Here is a 20,506-nt window from a genome sequence, read left to right on the forward strand (position 1 = left end):
AGGGGAAAGCCGGTCTTGGCGTCACAGGACAGGCATAACTCCCAGATCCCCCTTTCTGCAATCTGAGCACCCCAAACGAAAATCAAAAGTTCTGCTCAAAGAGAAGCAAAGGCGGGGTCTCCTTGCACCTACCCTAGTATGCGGCCAGGGCCTGCCGGCTGGTGCTGCCCAACAGAGCCACCGGGTACAGCCCACACCACACTGTCATGTACGAAGGCAAGGGGAGAAGAGAAAAGAAAGGTCCAGGCCACACAGGGTGGGCACAGGGGGCTGCCTCTGTCGGTGGTGGCCGTACCAAGGCACCTGGGCGAGAGCGCACAGTTCTCTCCTCGCCATCAAACTCCAAGATGGGGACCACCTCAAAACATCCTAGTTTTCCTTGGGACATATCATAGCTTGGTAGCTGAAAGATCTACTTCTCTTCGGAAGAGATGACTATCCCAGGAGAACCCACGGAGGAAAGGAACAGTGTACCTACAATGTGTCAGGTACCCCACCTCCCATAGACAGATCTCTCTACTGGGTATGTGGGAAAATGTGGCTTAGGGCTGGGATCTCCTTTCCTGAGGTTCCTACAACAGGATTTATGATGTGACCGTTCCCTATAACGCCTCTTGTAAAAGAATACCGAGGGAAGAATAAGTTAATGGTTAAAAGTCCTTTAAGTTTCTTGGATGTGGGTATGAAGCAGGATTGAAGGGTTAATACAGAAACATTCAGACTTCCATGAAAGCAACCTGACGTCTACATCTCAGGATAACTGTTTTACATGTTCCAGAAGGTTCTGCACCAACACCAATCCTGTTAGTTCCTTTTCAGCTTTCTAAGTGACTCTCCCAGACCAGTGTCACATCTGCTTTGCTCCTCCCAGAAGAGACGCCATGGCCTCCATTCCCCTAAGCCTCCTTATTGTAGTTGTTAGGTCCTGTGGAGCTGGCTCCAGTTATGGCACCCTTATGTATAACAGAACAAAACATTGCCCAGTACTGTGCCATCTCCATGAGCTTAGATATGGTTCAGTCCGTTTTTGAGGCTATTTGTGTCAATCCATCTCATTGAGGATCTTCCCCATTTTCGCTGACCCTCTACTTTACTAAACATGATGTCCTTTTTTTTAGCGATTGGTCTTTCCTGATGGCATGTCCAAAACAAGCAAGACAAAGCTTCGCTATCCTCGCTTCTAGGGAACATTCCCGTTGTGTGTCTTCTAAGACGACAAGCCTCCTTGCTCCCTCCAAAAATGCCAATTTTCCAACTTAGAAAATTAAGTAGATCCATCATGCCAATCCCCACCTACCCTAACCAATCCTATGTGAGTGAACTTTCTAAGCACACAGAATATGGGAGGAATGAAGACACAGAGTCATCTACAAGAAGTCAAAGCACAACAGAATCCAGGAGGCTACCACTTTCTAACAACACTGGCTTTTCTTTTTTGTAAGCACACGCAGCTCAAGATAAATAGTCTGTCCAAGATGCTGATTTATTCTGAAAACTTCTCAACCTCGAGGTCAACTATGTGCTCTCTGACCCCCTGCCGTGATAGAGCTCAAATACCAGCAGAGGGACATTCTTGATAAGATGGTCCACCTTTCCCAACCCCCACTCACCTTTCAACATCTTCACGGCCACAGTGACTGCTTCCTTGGGCTTCTCTTTGTCGATTCCCACTGCTTCAGCCATGACAACTTGCCCAAAGCAACCTTCCCCCAGGGGTTTGCCCAGCGTCAGCCTAAACATGTAAATAGGGGATTAGCACACAGCATCTGGCTGAGGGGTGCAGAGAGTGGAATTCCAGAACTAAATATAAAAATCTTTCAGCGGCTTGCTGAAGCATGGAGCGTTTATCATATGGAACTAATGAGACTTGAGGTACACGCGTGCGTGCGTATTTTCTTAGTGACGTTTTAGAGAATGTCAATTACTGGTTGAACAGCTATTATATTTCACGTAGGTATTCTCGATTTATTTTCTTTACGGAAGGCATCCTTGCTAGTGAGGTGGTCAGCTTTCCCAAATGTCAACAACAAGGAGTTTTGATCTTGGGCCAATGAAATATGCATAATTTAGAATGTCTCAAAAGAAAAAAGTTAAAGCAATTCTTATTTTTCATCCCTGTGAACTGGAGGCTTTAAAATCACTACTATTCAAATACCAGTGGATTTTACGGTCACATTTCCTGCCAAGTGACATGATATGAATCTTAAACACATTTTCCAGGAACCTCTAATTTTTCACGAAAGAAAAAACAAAAAGCTGGAAGATGGGAGGTAGTGCTTTTGTGAAATAATGTTTCAGAAATCCTATGACAACCCACAATTAATAATGAAGAAAACCCGAACTGAATCCAACAAGTATCCTAAATTTCCAAGCACGGAAAAATCTCTTCACGTCATACTAATAGCCACGTGTTGTCCTAAGGTGTTCTAGGACACCAACAGAACGGAGACGTCTTTGGAATACTTATGAGTGTGGTTTTGTAACTTAAGTACAACATAGACCAATATTGAGCTACCATCAGTAAACAGCATTTATGGTAAGTACACACCAGTTTGAAATGGTTCAACATTAAGACTGAGGGCAGCGTATGCTATGCTGAGGTCATTCCATTTCTACCTAGAGCTAAAATTAAATTTAACGTCTTGGCAGAAAATAAACATTTGCATTGGAAAAGTGGCTAATTTATGTCCTACTGCCCCGCTACACAAGCCTGACAATCCTTCCTTTGTGTAACTTTTGCCCCCAATCTAATAAACTGCTTCTAAATAGCCTTCATTCATTGGAAATTTGCTCCACCTACGTTTGTACTGAACGCTGTTTTGAAATGTTTAGCACTCAGATTTTCCACACTCCGGGAACCCCTCGGGTGGGAGCTAATGGTTCAGCGCACACAGACGCCCACTGTTGACTGAGGTGTCACAGGTGGCAAAAGCTATGGGCTGAACCTGGGAAAGGCAACAGCTCCCCAATTCAGTCATATACATGCAGGAATGTACAAATGAGCTGACCTGCTTGTATAATCAGCCACATGAGCTGGGAGGGCTCATGAGAAACACTCCTTTTTTCTCTCCACATTCTACAGGTAATGAAACAATTCTTTGTGTTTTCTCCAGGGCCTCACCAGTAAGTCCCCAATAAACATGTCTTGAATCAATGGAAGGATGGATGGATAGATGCATGGTCTTTTCACTACAGTACACAAATAAACTGGAAATTACATCAATTAATGCTTTAACTGAATGAGAACTGGACGATGACTCGGTTCTAGCTTATGGTATATGTTCATGTCTCTAAACTGGCCACTGGGAAACACACTGGTGCAGCATATATGGTGTATGCCCTGTGGTGTATATAGGCGCAGTGTACAAAGGTGCTGTGTTGTATGAAGCAAAACTGCAAGCTACCTCTCCTCCCAAACACAGTTGGCCCTATCCAGGGTCTGGGAAAGCTTATCTTTGATTTCCAAACTTACATATGAGCTCCTTTTGTAGTAACTACACACTTCTTTAACATAACCTCTGAGACCCATTACCCACTGTCATCGAGTTGATTCTGACTCATAGTGACCCTACAGAACAGAGTTGAACTGCCCTATAGGGTTTTCAAGGAACAGCTGGGGGATTTGAACTGCCAACCATTTGGTCAGCAGCCATAGCTCACTGTAGCTCTTAACCACTGTGCCACCGGGGCTCCTAACCTCTGAGAGATACTGCAAATATCAAAGCAAAGAGGCGAGCTGTATAAAAAAGCAAGTCGAGAGTTTATTCCAGTTTATAGGGTGCAGAAATACAGTTAGTATTTCCATATTCTATTACTCTAAGATATCTGGACTCTAATTCCTATAAGAGATACCCCAGAAGTGAGCTGAGGGCCCTTCAATGACCATCCCATCTTATCTCAGGGGTGGGTCTGGGGGATGCTTCCTGTCTAGAGGATGGTGGGCTCATAGCCAAGATCTGCTCACTCCCTCTGTGACCAGCACAACCATCCTCCTGGGGCCTGCAGTCCAGAGCTCCCAGGTTACCAGTACATGACACGAAGGGAAAAGGAAACGCATAGAAGCCAAGAAGCATGCTCGCTCCTGAGAGGTACCATGACCCTCAGTTTACAGGGCTGAAGACCAAAAATCAGGAGACTCACCCAAGGCTGCCCAGCTACTGGCTGGCAGAACCAGGATTCAAGTCAACATGACAGAGCCGAAAGCAAGTGGGCGTCAAGCCAGAGCAGAGATCCACAAGTCCACACCACCACCTTCTACAGAGCTCAGGCAGCCAGGCTCAGGCTGAATACCTGATGATACCTCTGTATCATCCAACAAGGAAAATATTATGGACCACTGGAAACGAGGTGTCAGGCGACAATTTGAAGCTTCGCGGCTTGATATTACATTGATAACCTTTGAAAACAGCAACACTGGGGGATGTTTCACTAGGCAATTTACTTTCTACACCTAATTCTCCACAGAAGTCAACTATACAACAGTCATGTTCTCATAACCAAGAGATGGAATGTCAGGTGTGTTTTATAAATTGGATAACTCCAAGTTTATTCCACTTGACTGAGTTTGAATGGTCTAGAAATTACAAAAATGCTAGCCAGACAGCATCCTCTTAGGGGGCCAGCCATGGCTCCACAGCTCTCCTTTAAGAAAGTTATCAAAACAAAAAAGGAATCAATTCTTCTATTTTCCAGGAGTTGGCTATTTAGAAACACAATCTCACTCACTCGTGTTGCCATTGTCCAAGCAAGACCTTTGCAGCTGAAGGTCGTAAAATGAAAATGTCAATCCAATACACCCATGTGTATCCAAGTCTCCACTAGGAGATGTTCCCAGGAGAGGTACTCACTTATCTCTTGGAAACTCCCATTTTGGATCCTCTGGCAATTCGTACTCAGAGACCCCTGCCAACATGGGCGTGTCTGCTGTTGAGGAGAGGCGTGTTGTTATCCTCACCAGTGGGGTGTTGGAGTTCATGGAGGAGCTGGACTCGGCAGAAACCTGGATACAAAATGCAAAGCCACAGATGTAATCCTGGCTCCACCTCTGATGGTTAGAAACCCACAGGAGCCCAGCCAGAGACTCAATGATGAGAAAGGAGGGTGGGGGCTGGTCAAAGCCATGAGCTTCGGCCAAAATGAAAATCACTGGATTCCAAAGCCTCTGTCCTTCCCTCCTACGCAGTAGTAGATTCAAATTATATGGTCCTAAGGTCAAATTTTCAAACAAAATTTTTACACAGTTTTTGATCAAAATGTCAGTCTTCTTCCTGTCCTAATTCTTCATGACTGTCACTTGTGGGCATGTGGACAGACCTCAATGGTGTCATTATCGCCTTTTTACCTGTACATCAATGATAATCAATCTGCCATTAGATCCACTCAGATCACTGATCAATGCCAGGCTTCTGAAATTTGATGAAAACTTTCAGAAAATCAGCTCTCTAATACTTGGTTTTTCTTTTTGAATTAAAGTAGAATATCTCAAGATCTAGGGTTTGAAGGTAAAAGGCAGGTAGGAACTGATCCGTTTTTCTCCAAGTCCTTTTATTCACGGCAACCTGAGACCCAAGTGCTGGGAGCCATTCTCTGATTAATGACATCGAACGCTTCCAACCGGAAACACAACTCTTGCTCTTCTCCCCAGCCCTTCTGGGAACTTAGATGTCCATGTTGGGAGGTGAAAATGGGCCACCATTTGTCAACTCTGGTTTCAAAAACCAGTGAATCGAAGTGGGACAAAGAGTTAAGGGAAAGAAACATACATCTTTATTCAGTCATGTGGGAGAGTTCCTGTCCCACCTGGCAGCATGCGGGGCTTCACTGGGTTATTTCCTGGTTTTCCCTGACCCATTCGGTTCCGTATCCAACAAATTGGTTATTTCTCAAATATACTATCTTTCCTTTGCTAGCATCTGTGGATGGAAACCACATGAGAGCCTTCCTGAAGGCCACTTCTGAGGATTAGATTATACACAACCTCGGTCAGATCACAGGTTGCTGGAACAAAGCCTTATTCTAAGCCACAAACAAGAGAGTTACAACATGAGGTCAAATATGACCCATCAAAGCAGCTCACTAGCTCACCTTTGGTTCTGTCCCCACCTGACTGCCCAGCTCATTAGTACTTCCCAGCTACGCTTACAAACACCTTTTAAACCAAGGTGGCTAAAAATGAGTCGAGATGAATACACTTAGTTGAGGTGAGCTTGAACCAGGCGGAACCTGGACTATCCTCGGGGGAATCAGATGACCCGTGCTTCTCTGGATACTTCTTATTTGGAAAACCTCGATTCTCCCTTTTGTGAACCCAGCTGAGTATGAAACCTGAAAAGATGCCTGTTCGTCTGGGGTCTTAAATGCTAACAAGCAGCCAGCTGAGTATGAAACCTGAAAAGATGCCTGTTCGTCTGGGGTCTTAAATGCTAACAAGCAGCCATCTAAGATGCATCAATTGCTTTCAACCCAGCTGGATCAAAGAAGAATGAAGAACACCAAGGTCACACGATAACTATGAGCCTAAGAGACAGAAAGGGCCACATGAACTAGAGACTTACATCATCCTGAGACCAGAAGAACTAGATGGTGCCCGGCCACAACCGATGACTGCCCTGACCGGGAGCACGACAGAGAACCCGAGGGAGCAGGAGAACAGTGGGATGCAGGCCCCAAATTCTCATAAAAAGACCAGACTTAATGGTCTGACTGAGACTAGAAGAATCCCAGCGGTCATGGTCCCCAAACCTTCTGTTGGCCCAGGACAGGAACCATTCCCGAAGACAACTCATCAGACATGGAAGGGACTGGACAATGGGTGGGAGAGAGATGCTGATGAAGAGTGAGCTACCTGGATCAGGTGGACACTTGAGACTGTGTTGGCATCTCCTGTCTGGAGGGGAGATGGGAGCATAGAGAGGGTTAGAAATTGGCAAAACGGTCACGATAGGAGAGACTGGAAGGAGGGAGCGGGCTGACTCATTAGGAGGAGAGTAAGTGGGAGTATGGAGTAAGGTGTATATAAGCTTATATGTGACAGACTGACTTGATTTGTAAACTTTCACTTAAAGCACAATAAAAATTATTTAAAAAAAAAAAAAGATGCCTGTTATGGATTGAACTGTGTCCCCCAAAATGGTATGTTGAAGTACTAACCCCCAATACCTTTGAATGTGACCTTATTTGGAAATAGGGTCCTTGCAAATGTAATCAAGTCAAGATTAGATCATGAGGGTGGGCGCTAATCCAATAGGACTGGTGTCCTTACAAGGGAAAATAGAAGAGACAGACAGGGAGAGCACCATGTGACAATGACGGACACAGGTCTTAGAGCAATACATCTACAAGCCAAGGAACACCAAGGACTGCCGGCAATGCCCAAAGCTAAGAGAAGGGGATGGAGCCTTCAGATAGCATGGCCCTGCCAACACCTGGATTTTGGACTTCTAGCCCCCAGAACCGTGAGACAATAAACCTATATTGGTTACAGCCACCCAGTTTGCAGCAATTTGTTATAGCAGCCCTGGGATACAAATACAGTACTTAAGAACGAATTGGGGAAAAAAAATATTTTTTTAGGACTAGGAAGTTGGTTTCAATACTAAAATGGAGCAGGCAATTTTCAACAGAATTTCCGTTCTCTTTTGCGGCTGAGGGTCTCACACCCAAGGGTCTGAGTCACATGGGCAAATGGAGAAGCAAGCAGAAAAAGACAAGAAGGAAAATGTGTGAACTCATGTAGGGGATATCCACCCCCTCTGCCGCCACTGATGAGATGGACTAGGCTGGAATACCCTGAGGCAAAATAGACACCAATCTCAAAGTCCCCGTCACAGAGTCCACGTGCTGTCCAACCTCACCATCAGGACACATCAGAGACCAAAGACTTTCAGATGGCATCTCCAAGATTTCCACTGGCCATGTATACACTCTGAGCGCCATCATGGAGAAGGGCATCAGAAAGACTCCGCCATGGGTTTGACCAAAGATGCCTTCCCAAATCCTAACGCCCATCGAGCTCCTTCTGTATCCAGGCCATGAGCTATGGATGCAAAAGGTCTCTGGGAGGCTACTGTTTTCAAAGACAAGAAGGTCTTCTGGGAAGTTCTTCCACATGAACAGGTAAAAAACACCACTAAGCACAGTGGGAGCTTGTGCTTGAAGATCACGAACAAGAAGACTCAGCCAAAAGAATAAAGACTGGCCTAGCAGTGGGTGAAGCAGTCCAGGCCCAACATGGCTGAGGCAGGCAGACTCCACACCTGGGACTCCTCTGTATGCCAGCAGCGTACATAGCCCATAATTACCGGCCCGGCAGAGTTCGCAGAACTCCACCATTGAGGTGCGTGGCGTACTGGAATTGATGGAGAAGAAATGGACTGGAAAATCATTGGGGGAACAGTTCCGGGTGAAGTTAACAACCAGAAAGCAGAGGGCTCTCCAAGCTTCTGTGCCTTGTCCCTGCAAACCCATCGCTCTCATCAATGAGCTTACAGAACATGATAGGAGAAAGCGGCCCTCCCACGGTGAGAACACACACCTTTAAAATAAGTGTCTGAAGGATATATAAGAGACTTAGCAGCGGTTACCTTTGGGGAGAGAGATTAGGGGTTAGGGAAGAGGAAAGAAAATATTTCTTATTTCAGAACTTTCTAGACCATCTGAATTTTATTGCTGCGTATACGTATTCCTTACGTTTTTGAAAAAGTACTTTCTTTAAAAATAGCAGTATCTTTTTTTTTTTTTTTTAAGATAATAAGGCTCTGAATGGAGGCATGGCATGGGGGGAAGGAAACGGAGGGTCTTATGTCTTACTAGAAGTAAAATATACCGACTTCTAAAATGAGTTTAAAACTACAAGACTTTTGCCTTTATCCCTCCTTCTGCTACCAGGCTGGGTTTTCTGGCATCTCTGCATCATTTGACACGGGTACTCCTGTGACTAAAACCAGGTGCCATGAAGTCCACCCCAGCTCACGGCAACCCCACATGTGTTACAGTAGAACTGTGCTCCCTATGGTTTTCAATGGCTGAGTTTTCAGAAGTAGATCACCAGACCTTTCTCCCAAGGTACCGCTGGGTGGACGCAAACCACCAAACTTTTAGTCAGCAACCAAGCGTGTTAACCATTTGCACCACCCAGGGACTCCCAAATATGGCTTAACCAAAAACAAAAAAAAAAAAACCCTGTTGTCATCGAGTCCATTAGCGACCCAGAACAACCCTAGAGGACAGAGTAGAACATCCCCCTAGTGTTTCCAAGGCGCGACTGGTCGATTTGAACTGCTGACCTTTTGGTTAGCACCCATATCACTTAACCACTGCACTACCAGGGCTTCAAATATGACTTAGGGGTTGTGTAAGAACAGAAAAACTTAATGTTCAGCCTACAGTTAACTGCTCTGCCATTAACCTACGACCCGAAAAGAATCTTTACCCACAAACCCTGGACAAAAGTTCACACGGACACACTTTCCCCCAGAGTATTCCAACAAAGTTTTAACGTGAACGCTTTTAAAGTGGAAACCCTTTACAAACTTTGCTGTTATTAAAAGTAATTGTATTTACAAAAAGGATAACTTATGGAAATTCTTGTGCACATTAAAAGCAGAGCCTCAGATTAAATGTACAAATCTGGAAAAGATTTTTGTAAAAACACAAAGGGAAAAGGGTAAGAAAATGCCAAAAGTATAAGAAACTACATAATTCTATCATTCTGTCTATTGAGGTACATCTTAATTTTCCCTCCATGCATTTTTACTATGCTTTTAAAATCCTCTCTGGGACTGGCTTTCTCGTCACCGTGTCTTACCCTGAGCGCTAACCTGTTCTGAGGCCTGGCGCTGTGCCTTGCAGGCAATCCCTCCACACAACGCCACATTTCACCCAAGTCCCTTCCCCAATGCCACAACCCTCCAGAAATTTCCACTGCCAATCTCCGAGAGCCTTCTCATTTAAACTACCACTTTCTTCCCTTTTGTACAAAGCCATCATCTTCCCTCTTAGATATTCTTCTTCAATTCTGAGTTTTCCTTTTTTACTAATTTGAAAATATTCCACTGATCGAAATACTTAAGTTATTTATAAATGTGAAACGCTAACACTGTAATCAACTATTTTCCCTCTTCCAAATCCTGACAAGCATTGTTTTTTCAAAGGCACTTATTTTTACCGTCTCTAATGCAGCTTCCTCACTTTCAGGAATCTCTTTACCAAAACTACCATAAATCAAACTTTTAGCTAAATGTGCTTTCGTACATTTCCACAGTACATGTGGGAGATTAAGAAAGGCAGTGTTTTTCCCCCCTTTGTTTTTAAAGAGCCACCAAGAAAGAGTGTTATCTCTTTATACTAGATTAGATTTCTAAACCCAGAGGAGGCTTCGCAGAGAACAGAGCAAGCAAAAGCAAAGATGCCTCAGGGGACAGTGATTACTATTTGTATGTTTATTCCTGAGGACTGGGCCACAGTTTAACAAACCCTGTGACTATTAGTTAGGCTGTGGGTCAAGTTCCTGGTCTAAACCAGAAAATGAGGCCCTGGAGTTAAGGTCCTTCTGCTATAAGCCCTGCCCCCTGCTCTGCTATGGCCAAACAAAATGCTTGCACCACCTTAGGCTGGGAGGCTAAGATAAAGGCTCCCGGCTTCTGAGTTGGGTTTAATTTTTTTACTCCATAACGAAATGTAGGTATTAACGGGATAATCACTCTTCTCCCTCAGCAAGTTTTCACTTCCCGAAAGCTCCCCCCAGGACCCCATGAATGAACCTGTCAGAGCGAAGACAGTCCTGAGTGAGCTGGTTTGACTAGAGGATCTCAGTCAGGCCAGGCAGCCTTGTCTGTGGGAGGAGGCAGAGAGAAGAGAAGGACAAAGTGGGGGCAGGGGACAGTAAGCTGCCACATGAAAGGGCAGATTCCAGTGAAGCCATCCATGACCACTCCAATTTCCCAAATGTTTTCTGGAACCAGTGAGGTTTCATTAGACCATTTGATTGACCAAAACACAGAGAACGTTCCGAGATCATGGTGTTCAACCTGCTAGGTGGTAAACGAGCTTCTAGAAGTGGGGCTTCCCTTCCTGGAATTGGACGTGTTTGGTGAACATTAATTCATGGCCCCAGGGCCCAGCTCGTGACTCCCCCAAGCCCCCCTCATCTTCGTCGATTCATGACGTCCTTGGGAACATGCCATTGCCTTAAAGACACTGTTACCAAAGATGACCTTGAGTGCCTTTGACTTTTCTCTAGGTGTCAATCTACCTGTATCCGAGGCTGGGATGTTAAAACTGAAGTCTGAGAAAAATACCTGTGGCACCTTCTGGGGGAAGAGGGTGTGTCTCCCCACCCAGGAGATGTATCTGGACGGAGCCAACACAGAAGACAGTGTAAACCTCCATCCTGCCCTATGGAAGCTTCTGGATCCAAAGAAAGAACCCAAGGTACTTGCTGAAAAACCCATTCAACAAAGGCAGCAACTCCACACACCTCCTTAACAAGCATTGCCCATTTCCTTTGTCTCCTTAAAACCCCCCCCCACCCCCAACTGATTTGTGGAAAATTCATAAAAGTAAGCCCTCTCTTTGGAGCCCTCGTGGTGCAGTGGTTAAGAGCTTGACTGCCAACCAAAAAGCTGGCAGTTCGAATCCACCAGTGGTTCCTTCAAAACCCTACAGGGCAGTTCTACTCTGTCCTAGAGAGTCATTATAAGATGGAATTGACTCGACAGCAATGGATTTGGTTTGGTTTTTGGTTAAGCCCTTTCTTTAACTCAGGGATGTGGCAGAGGCTGCTCTTCAATGGCCCATGGCTGTCCAGGAGCAGCTGTGGCGACTTGTACAAGAACCAACAAGGTCACTAAGGTGCACCCTGCGGGCTGGCTGTCACTGGTTCCATTTAACACACCGGGCATCAAAGGAGCACAAGTAGATGGCCAGTGCCTAGCGTGATACCTAAGACCCAGTAAAGCAAGGAATGAGCCCCTGTCGAGGTAAACAGGAAAGGTTGTGTCATCCTCTCTCCCCACAAAAAGTTGTATCTCTTTCTCCAAGTCTCAAAGAAACTGATGGGTAACGGGAAATGATCACGAAAAATTTCTCCTTTGGTACGGGAGAAAAATATTTCTATCTCATAAAACAAAAACTCATATGCTGAAATGTCCATCTTAAACCAGTAAACCCAGTGCAGATGAATAAATGTCAAGAAGCAAAAACTCATGACTGGATCAAAAACAGCCTCCCTTGTTCTAAAAAGAGAACAGTGATTGACAAATTGTGTGAAAGGCCGTGTCAGCTGGGGGAAGGGCGAAGGTCGGGGCCAAGAAGGCAAAATTCAGACTCCATCTTAAAGATGCTGAGTGCTACCTGCGTTACAGTGGAGGCTGGGCCACAGCAGAACGAAAAGTGGTCTCATAAATGCCTATGAATAACCCACCCTTGAGACATCTAATTACAGGCTCACCTGTCACCAAGTAAAGGCACACTTGGCATACCTATGGCATTTTCTCTGTCATCAACGTATCTGCAGGCCTTTCTGGGGCTTGTCATTCCAGCCACCGTCCAATAACCCTCTTTTATCCAGGTACCTGATAGGCATCTCCTTCTCCACCAAAGGGGCAGTGCATACTGACGAGGCACTCATTGTGACAAACAAATAAGCCATCCCATTTGGACGTATATGAAGAGCTGTGGTATGTCAACATTCCTGAAGTAAGTTAATCTCTCAGAGATTTATTTTCCCAGGGGAAGTGGCATTTGCCAACTTTCCCCTATTTCTCTCATACTCTTTGACTCTACTGAAATACAAGGCAGTTACATTTCAAATAATGGCCCCGGAATACCCTTGGAGTATTTCCAGTGGGAGAAAGTCACAGGCCGTGTCTTACCTGGAACCTGGGTTAGACAAAGTACTCAGTAAATTATGATGGAATTGCATTATAAATTATGAAGAAGGGAGGGAGGAGGAAGGGAAGAAAGAAGGAAGGAACAACTCCATTACACGGTGGAAGTATGAAAAAAATGACCAACTTAAGTGGAGAAGGACAATGAAGAAAGGCTGAGGCCAGTGAGAAAGGAAAACATAATAACCATGGCTGAGGTCAAGGGGATTTTAGGGGCATCTGCCTCATGTATATCAAGAAAAACAAAGATTCACTCCTAGGTAGGTACCCAAAAGAACTGAAATCAGGGCTTCAAACAGACACCTGTACACCAATGTTTACTGCAGCACTATTCACAGTAACCGAAGGTGGCAACAACCCAAATGTCCACCAACAGATGCATCGAGAAATAAAATGTGGTCTAGCCACAGAGTGGAGTATGATTCAGCCACACAGAGAAATGAAGTTCATGCTATAACGTGGATGAACCTTGAAAACATTCTGCTGTATTGACAAATCCACATTTTTGCAACAGACTTAAAAGAGTACCTTTATCATGTACTAAATTTTCATGTTTGGTTTTATTAGCTTATCTTTTATTTCTGCACCAACATCACAGTGTGTTTATAACTGCGGCTTTATAATACCCACTGACTGGACGGAGCTAGTCTTTTCTTCTCACTTTCTGATTTTACTCTCATATATTTTCCCAAAATAATTTTAGGGCCCTTTTATGAAATTCTAAATAGACTATTTTGATTGGGAGTGCACTGCATTTTAAAAAAATACTCAGGAAGCCTTCATATCTGTATAATGCTAAATTTTTAGTTCAAGAAGTCTTTCCATTTTAGCCACTTTCGTGCCTTTTATAGTTTTAAAATTTATATATTATTTTGCAAATACCTCCTCATGTGGTGACTCTCCAAATAGATTAAAAAAAAAAAAAAAAACAGAAAGCATCATGCTGACTGAAATAAGTCGGACACAAAAGGACAAATACTGTATGATCCCACTTATATGAAATATATAGAATAGGCAAATACATAGAGTCCAAAAGTAGATTAGTGCCTGAGAGGAGGGGAATGATGATGAGTTATTACTTAAGGGGTACTGGTTTTGTTTGGGGTGATAAAGAGTTTCAGAAATAGATAGTGATGAAAAAACAAAATAAAAGTAAAGGAAAAAGAACATTGTAACAGTTGCAAGGAAAAAAAAAATAAGATAATGAAATGATTAAGGGACAATGGCCTGCCTAGTTAAGCCAAATTATAGGTTTGCTCCAGAAAGCAGCATTTTTCCCTCTTATAAAAAAATAACAGCGATAGGAACACACCACTCCCTTTTACAACTCCCTAAGGCTAGATGGTGGCCATAAGGATGCTGCCCAGAGGTAACTGGGAAGCAGGTGGGGAGCACCTGAAGGTCACAGCACTACCTGGCTTGACTCTCTCAGACTGGACTCTCTCAGAAACTGGCTCCATCATGGCCCCAGGAATAGCAGTGGGGTCATTTTAAATGACAGCAGCGTGCTTGATGATAAGGGTGACCCAATGGTCCCTTTTTTCCTTGCTCTTAGAACAATTTGGTCAATCGCCAGCACCTAACACACACTCTAAATTCTCTCCTCTCCTCCCCCTCCATGAAAACAGACCTGCCTGCAACATTGGCTTCAAGGAAATATACAAGGACCCATTCAGGCCAGGCTTCGGAGCTGGTTGAGAACAGCCAGATTCATGCCAAGATCACGGCTGACCAAGTCGTTCCTAATCCTTCGTAATTAATGCCTTGTCCAGAAAATGGCATCGCTACCTGAAGTCCCGGGAGAGGCAAGACTGGGATGAACCCCGTATTCCTCAAAGGGCATTTTAGAATCTAGAATCCTCTGAGGGACTTGTTTAAAATGCACATTCCCAACCCTACCCAGACCTACTGAACCAGAATCTCTGGCACTGGGACAAAGAATCGGCCATTTTTATAAGCATCTAGTAAAGTTTACTAAGTACACACTCAAACACAGCCAGCGACTTAGCCATTTTTATTTGCTGTTTCCAAAACATAACTTTGTAGGAACCAAGTTCCAAACACTTTTGTGGCTTTGCACTCACACTTGCCTTCCATCGGCACTCCGTGAAGGCCCTTCTCAGGAGGAAAGGGTCAAAACACCTCTTCTCCACTCACCTTGGCAGGGCCTTGGCTTATAGCGTAAGTGGAGGCTCTATCTGGCACCATCTCCCCAAAGGAAAATTAAACCAACCAGGAGCCACACATAAGCAAAAAGTAACCATCAAAGACCAAGGCCAAGGTTATAAACACAATCTGCTGTCAGAGCTCCATATAAAAATCATTCCATCCCTCAATGCATGGCCACACCCGTGAATTACTGGTAGACAACAAAATATATGCATCAAATTCTATTTTCAGAATTAGAGGAACTGAGCTAACAATTTTGATTTTGAGAAATCCATCATGGACTGGTTTTAATTAAGCAGTAGTCCAGGTTCATCTCTGGAGTGCAGGTTCTGACCTTGATTTAAAAAATTAAGTCAAGAGAGCTAGTGTCTTTGCCCTATATACTAGTGGCACCAACCCCAGCTGGATATTCCTCTCTACCTCGGGAAAAAAAAAAAAGGATTAAGTCTCAGGGGACAAAAGCAGTCCATGCTACCAAGACATCCACTGGATTTGAGCTTCATCCAACACACACAGAGGCATTTCCGGTCCTGCTGATGAACTCTCTGGATTCTCACACCCTCATCCTTTCTTGCCCTTGGAGCTAGACTCAGGTTGATCACAGCAATGCACCAAGACTTGACTTTGCAAGCTCCTAACACTAACTGGACTGCCACCCAAGCAGCACACTGGAGTCACTTTTGTCTTGAAGCTCACAGGAATGGATCAAATCCAAGCAAAGGAGAAGTTCTCAGGGCTGGCTGGGTCATGGGGGAAAAGTAAATTTCTTTAAACTCTTTATCTACTTTCTGTTACCTGTCTCCGCAGAGGGATGCGCTTGGTCAGCTTGTGCACAGCCGGCTGGCTGCTAAAGTCTGGCTTCTTGGTCGTTGTCTTCATTCGGCACAGGATGACTGTCACCACCATACAGGCAATTAAGAAGACCCCTATGCAGTAAATGGCTATCTCCAGGTAGTCTGGGGAAGCGGTAATGTCCTTTTCTCTTACAGGAGCTGGATTGTAGATCACAGGGTAGGGGGACAGATAAGCAGGCCACAGAGTTAGGACACTGGACTGATGCATCATACCACGACTACAGGAATCAAGAGGAGCTGACCAATGCCCAAGACGAGACAGGCTTTCCAAAAACTCACTGCAATGTGGAAGGGCAGGAGCCATAGGCCTGCCATGTGCCTCTTCCCTGTGCCTCTTCCTAACAAAGGGGAAAAACTAAGGGCTTCTCACTTTCCCACCAGGGCCCCAGCGGTCACTGTATCTAGTTTCAGCGGGCATCGGCAATCCAGTAAGCGGCTGCCACCACGTTACAAAGGGCAGGCTTTGAGGCCACATTCTGTTAGACATTGGGGTGGAGCAGGACAAGAGACCACACCCACAGCAAAAGGATTGTCTCTCATGACAATCTCTGATGCAAACCAAATTAAACATTCTTAAGTGGGACCAATGGCCACTTTAATTACTGAAGACACAGTGCTTCAGTTTTATTTGGACAGGCTCTTCCAAATGAAGACATGACAAGATGAATTACCCCACAAGAACACAGTTCCACATGAAATGAAATATTCATTCAGTAGGCTGGTCCAAAAAAGTTTTGAATTCTTAATATACTCTAGCATATTATTCAATTAAACAAACAAATGCATTCAATATAAAAACTGCATAGAATTCATAATGTCCGTAATACATAAAGTTTCCTTAATCAACGACCATTTACATTTTTGTGCATCTGGTTATACTGATAAGTCACTATGACTTTTCTCTTAAAAAAAAAGTAAATGGCATGTATGTATACATACAATTACTTAATTTAGCACATTCTTATATAAAGTTCCAATAATGCCTTCTCCTTAGTTCTCAATGGTCAAGCTAAAAGCAGTGTATTTCCAAGTAGTATTTTATTTTTCTTAAGCTGCATTCTTTGTTAACATGCTAGTACTCTCAGGCAAATTGGTTATAAAGTGCCAATCAAATACTTGCAGAATGCAACACTGCGGGTAACGCAAGCTCAATGTAAGAGGCATCTAACTGTTTCAAAGCAAATATTCACGGTGCAGATTCACAACAAAAGAAAAAAAAATGGATGCAATGGTATTACTTAAAGCTTATACATTTTAATCAGAAAAAAATATGTGCAAGATAGTCCAAACTCTGAGCAGCACAGCACAAAATGAAACAATCAATATATTTTACTAGATATAAAAGAAGCATGCAGGGAGGCACCGTACTGAAAATAAGGAATTAATAACTGGAGTGGAACATCGGAGCTAGCAAACCATAGTCTATGCAGGCAAACCATGGTCTATGCAGTCTCACAAAGGAAATGGCAAAGAGGCAGACACATAGAGCAGACAGCGACTATTTAGAAAGTTCAACTAGGACAGAGACACTGGTTGAAGATTCAGAGGCAGCCACATTTAGGCAATAGAGCTTCTCTGATGTTGATTTCTCTGTAGGGCAGAAATAACATCAAGCCCAAGATGGCAGGAGCATGCTTGGCAGTAAAAGCAAACTGAGAGTCCACTCTACGGCAACATGCAACGAGCCACCGATTCCCAATGAAGGTAACACACTGCTTCTGTACACCTGCCGGAGACGTGTTTCCCCAGGTACCTCAACACGCCGCCATCAATTTACATCTCATTAAAAATAGAAAGTGGGGCGCAACAAATACAAAGAGATAGGGGACATTAGCAAAAACGGGATCTGGAGTGAAAAAAAATTACTTTGATGTGTACAAAGCAATTTTAACTTCTTCCTTAAGAGACGGGGTTTACACACAGACTCAATGACTCACCAGTTTATACACTGACTCAATGACTCGATAAAAATACGACAAGATCCCTTCAGGTTTCAAGAGTGAAATTTTACTTGGTCATAAATTTGAGAATGGGATCACATCATAAGTGAAATTTCCAAGGCAACTTTCTAATCCCTGGGGGATCATTTTAAACATCTTTTTTTTCCCCCTTTATCATTATGCAAGGATAAACAGGGCCATTTCTGAGAACAGAAGCTGTGTTAATTTTATAGCAATCAACCAAGAAAAGGGAAAAACCAGGGAAAGAAAGAGCGGTATATACCTGGCAGAACTGTCAACCATGCAGAGTGAAAGGATATCCCAATAGAATTACCCGCCAAGCACGTATATTCCCCAGCATCCTCAAAAGTTACATTCCGAATATAGAGAACCTCAATCTCTTTGTCCGTGGTGTTAACACCGGCAGCCTAAAAAACAAGGGAAGCAAGAGAAAAGGCTAGACGACACAGGAATGATTGTGGAGGGGGCCTGGAACCCCGAGGCGTCGTGCCAGGGGCCTCGGCGGGTGCTGGACCACCAGGAGACTCCGACTGCAGCCCATCCACAAAGCCCACAATGAGAGACATGGACCGACACTGACCAGCTCACCTCCACCGGCCCGTCACCACATGGCTTCACCTCCTAGACATGCATGCAATCAAATGCATGGAAAAATCAACCCACAGAGATTCGTTGTCTTTGCCTTCTCTTAATTTTTAGATTTTGGGTGGTTTTCCAAACACGTAGCACTCGAAAGGCTAAGCTGGGTTCTGGTCCTATTGGCTGCAGACTCCCACCTTGAAAAATTGCCTAAAGGGTTGTGTTGTAAAACAAAACATGGAAGATAAGCTCACGTGGAGACCCTGCAGGACTTCCTGACCCTGTGGGAACCAACCAGGGCAGAAGATGGTCTTGGCTACCACACTCTGGTTGTTTCTACTCTTGTATAACTACCCTGACTAACAGAGGACTGAAAGAAAACAGAAACTATGGCCTCGGTAGGAACAAAACTGGGCTTTTTTGTTTTGTTTTAACATAAGCACCTGAATGCGTGTTCTGACAAACCATGAAAGTCAACCTTCTGCCTTCAATAGCACCCAGTAGCATATTCATTTATTAACATGAACTACCCTCAAATCTCAGATAGCAAGGTCAAGGACAGTATCTCATAAATAGCAGTTATGCAACCAAGGAATGCTGCTTCGCTGGACAAATTCTATCATGCCAGTATTTCTCTAAAAATTTGGGGTAGAAGTAGGCATGAACTCTGCTGATAGGCAAATGCCGACAAGTCAATAGGCACGCATGTGCGCGCTTAAAATGGTGTTTGTGTGCAGTAATGGTGGGAAATAAGCAGCCCAAACAAGACAGGCCAGAACCCGTTGCTCTTCAGTCAATTCCGACTCATAGCAACCCTATAGGACAGAGCAGAGCTGCCCCATAGGGTTTCCAAAGCTGTCATCTTTAGAGGAGCAGATCATCAGGTCTTTCCTCCTGAGCAGCGGTTGGTGGGTTTGAACCACCAACCTTTTGGTTAGCAGCCAAGTGCAGAGCCACTGTGCCACCAGGGCTTCTCTATAAACTAGAAGGAATGACTTATAACCAAGGGGAGGTGGAACATAATCTTTATAAGAAATGAGAGCAAGCACTTTGAACATTGTGGGCATTTTTCCATGGCTGCTGGCATTGAACCAGCTGCATCACCAAAGAAAGATGATTATAAATATACCAAGGCCACCAGAGTTATCCTATAAGCTGCCTGCAGTCTCCCAAAGCACCAAGTCTTTTCAGCTTCTATATTCAGCTTTCTTAAAAAAAAAAATAAATAAACAAAAGCAAAAACTTTGTTACCTTGCTTTTTTGGCAGGACAGTGAGCCAGGCAGACTGGTTGGCCTGCCCTATATAATTGGAGACCTTACATATATACTCCCCAGCATCCGCCTCAGTCACATTGAACAGAGCCAGCACTTCTGCATTGGAACTATTTATTCCCGAGTGCTGGAACAGACACAGGAGAACAATATAAAGGCCCACCAGGAAGGACTTCACACTGTCTATGGTCCCACCACCAACACACCACAAGAAAACAAACTCCATGATGTCTAAACAGCAGCAGTAAAGGGCTGTGGGTTTAAAAAAGAACCAGATAAGGCAACTGGAGGAAGACAATGCAAGTGACCCATGGAGAGGGGCAGAAGGGTATGATCAGGGCAGAATGGGTTGATAGTTCCCCATGTTGGTTAACTTTTTCCAGCTTTTCTCATCAAAAAAAAAAAAAAAATTATGTATATTAGCTGGCAAGAACACTTCATGGATTGAAGAGTTCTCAGTTCAGCTACCTATGATCCCATTGGGAGACTGTTCTTTTAAAGGCCATTCTCTATGAGCAACTAAATGTGGGAGACATTGGTAGGGCTAAAAACTAATATACAGAAAGACCTTCTGCTTGATATTATCATCTTGAAGAGCAACTCAGCTTGGGGAAAAAAAGAGAGGCTGATGCTACTAAAATGGGGATTTTCAAGGAGCTAAACAAGAAATACAACAGCAAAGAAAATTTCCTTGTTCGACACTTCACTAGCACAGAACCTTTGCTAACACGTATTGCCTAAATTAAGTGTGAATAAATTTCAAAGGTTAAAGGATCTTCTTTTA

General features: G+C 44.0%; 1 protein-coding gene across 10 annotated transcripts in view; it reads right to left on the minus strand.

The window, feature by feature from the left end:
- The window catches only part of FGFR2 (fibroblast growth factor receptor 2), a 119,187-nt gene that overhangs the window by 22,782 nt on the left and 75,899 nt on the right, over positions 1 to 20,506 (minus strand). For 4 of the 10 annotated variants that reach the window (XM_049854694.1, XM_049854701.1, XM_049854699.1 and 1 more), the window contains 4 exons: positions 19,702 to 19,849; positions 15,845 to 16,048; positions 4,848 to 4,998; positions 1,611 to 1,732 (listed from right to left, as the gene is read on the minus strand). In XM_049854694.1, the coding sequence (XP_049710651.1) occupies positions 1,611 to 1,732; positions 4,848 to 4,998; positions 15,845 to 16,048; positions 19,702 to 19,849 (625 nt within the window). Of the gene's footprint in view, positions 1 to 1,610; positions 1,733 to 4,847; positions 5,000 to 15,844; positions 16,049 to 18,133; positions 18,279 to 19,701; positions 19,850 to 20,506 lie in introns of all 10 variants that reach the window. The other 6 variants (XM_049854695.1, XM_049854702.1, XM_049854700.1 and 3 more) reach the window with 3 other exon arrangements.

The sequence above is a fragment of the Elephas maximus genome, chromosome 16, assembly GCF_024166365.1.
Source record: "Elephas maximus indicus isolate mEleMax1 chromosome 16, mEleMax1 primary haplotype, whole genome shotgun sequence".
Taxonomy (NCBI): Eukaryota; Metazoa; Chordata; class Mammalia; order Proboscidea; family Elephantidae; genus Elephas; species Elephas maximus.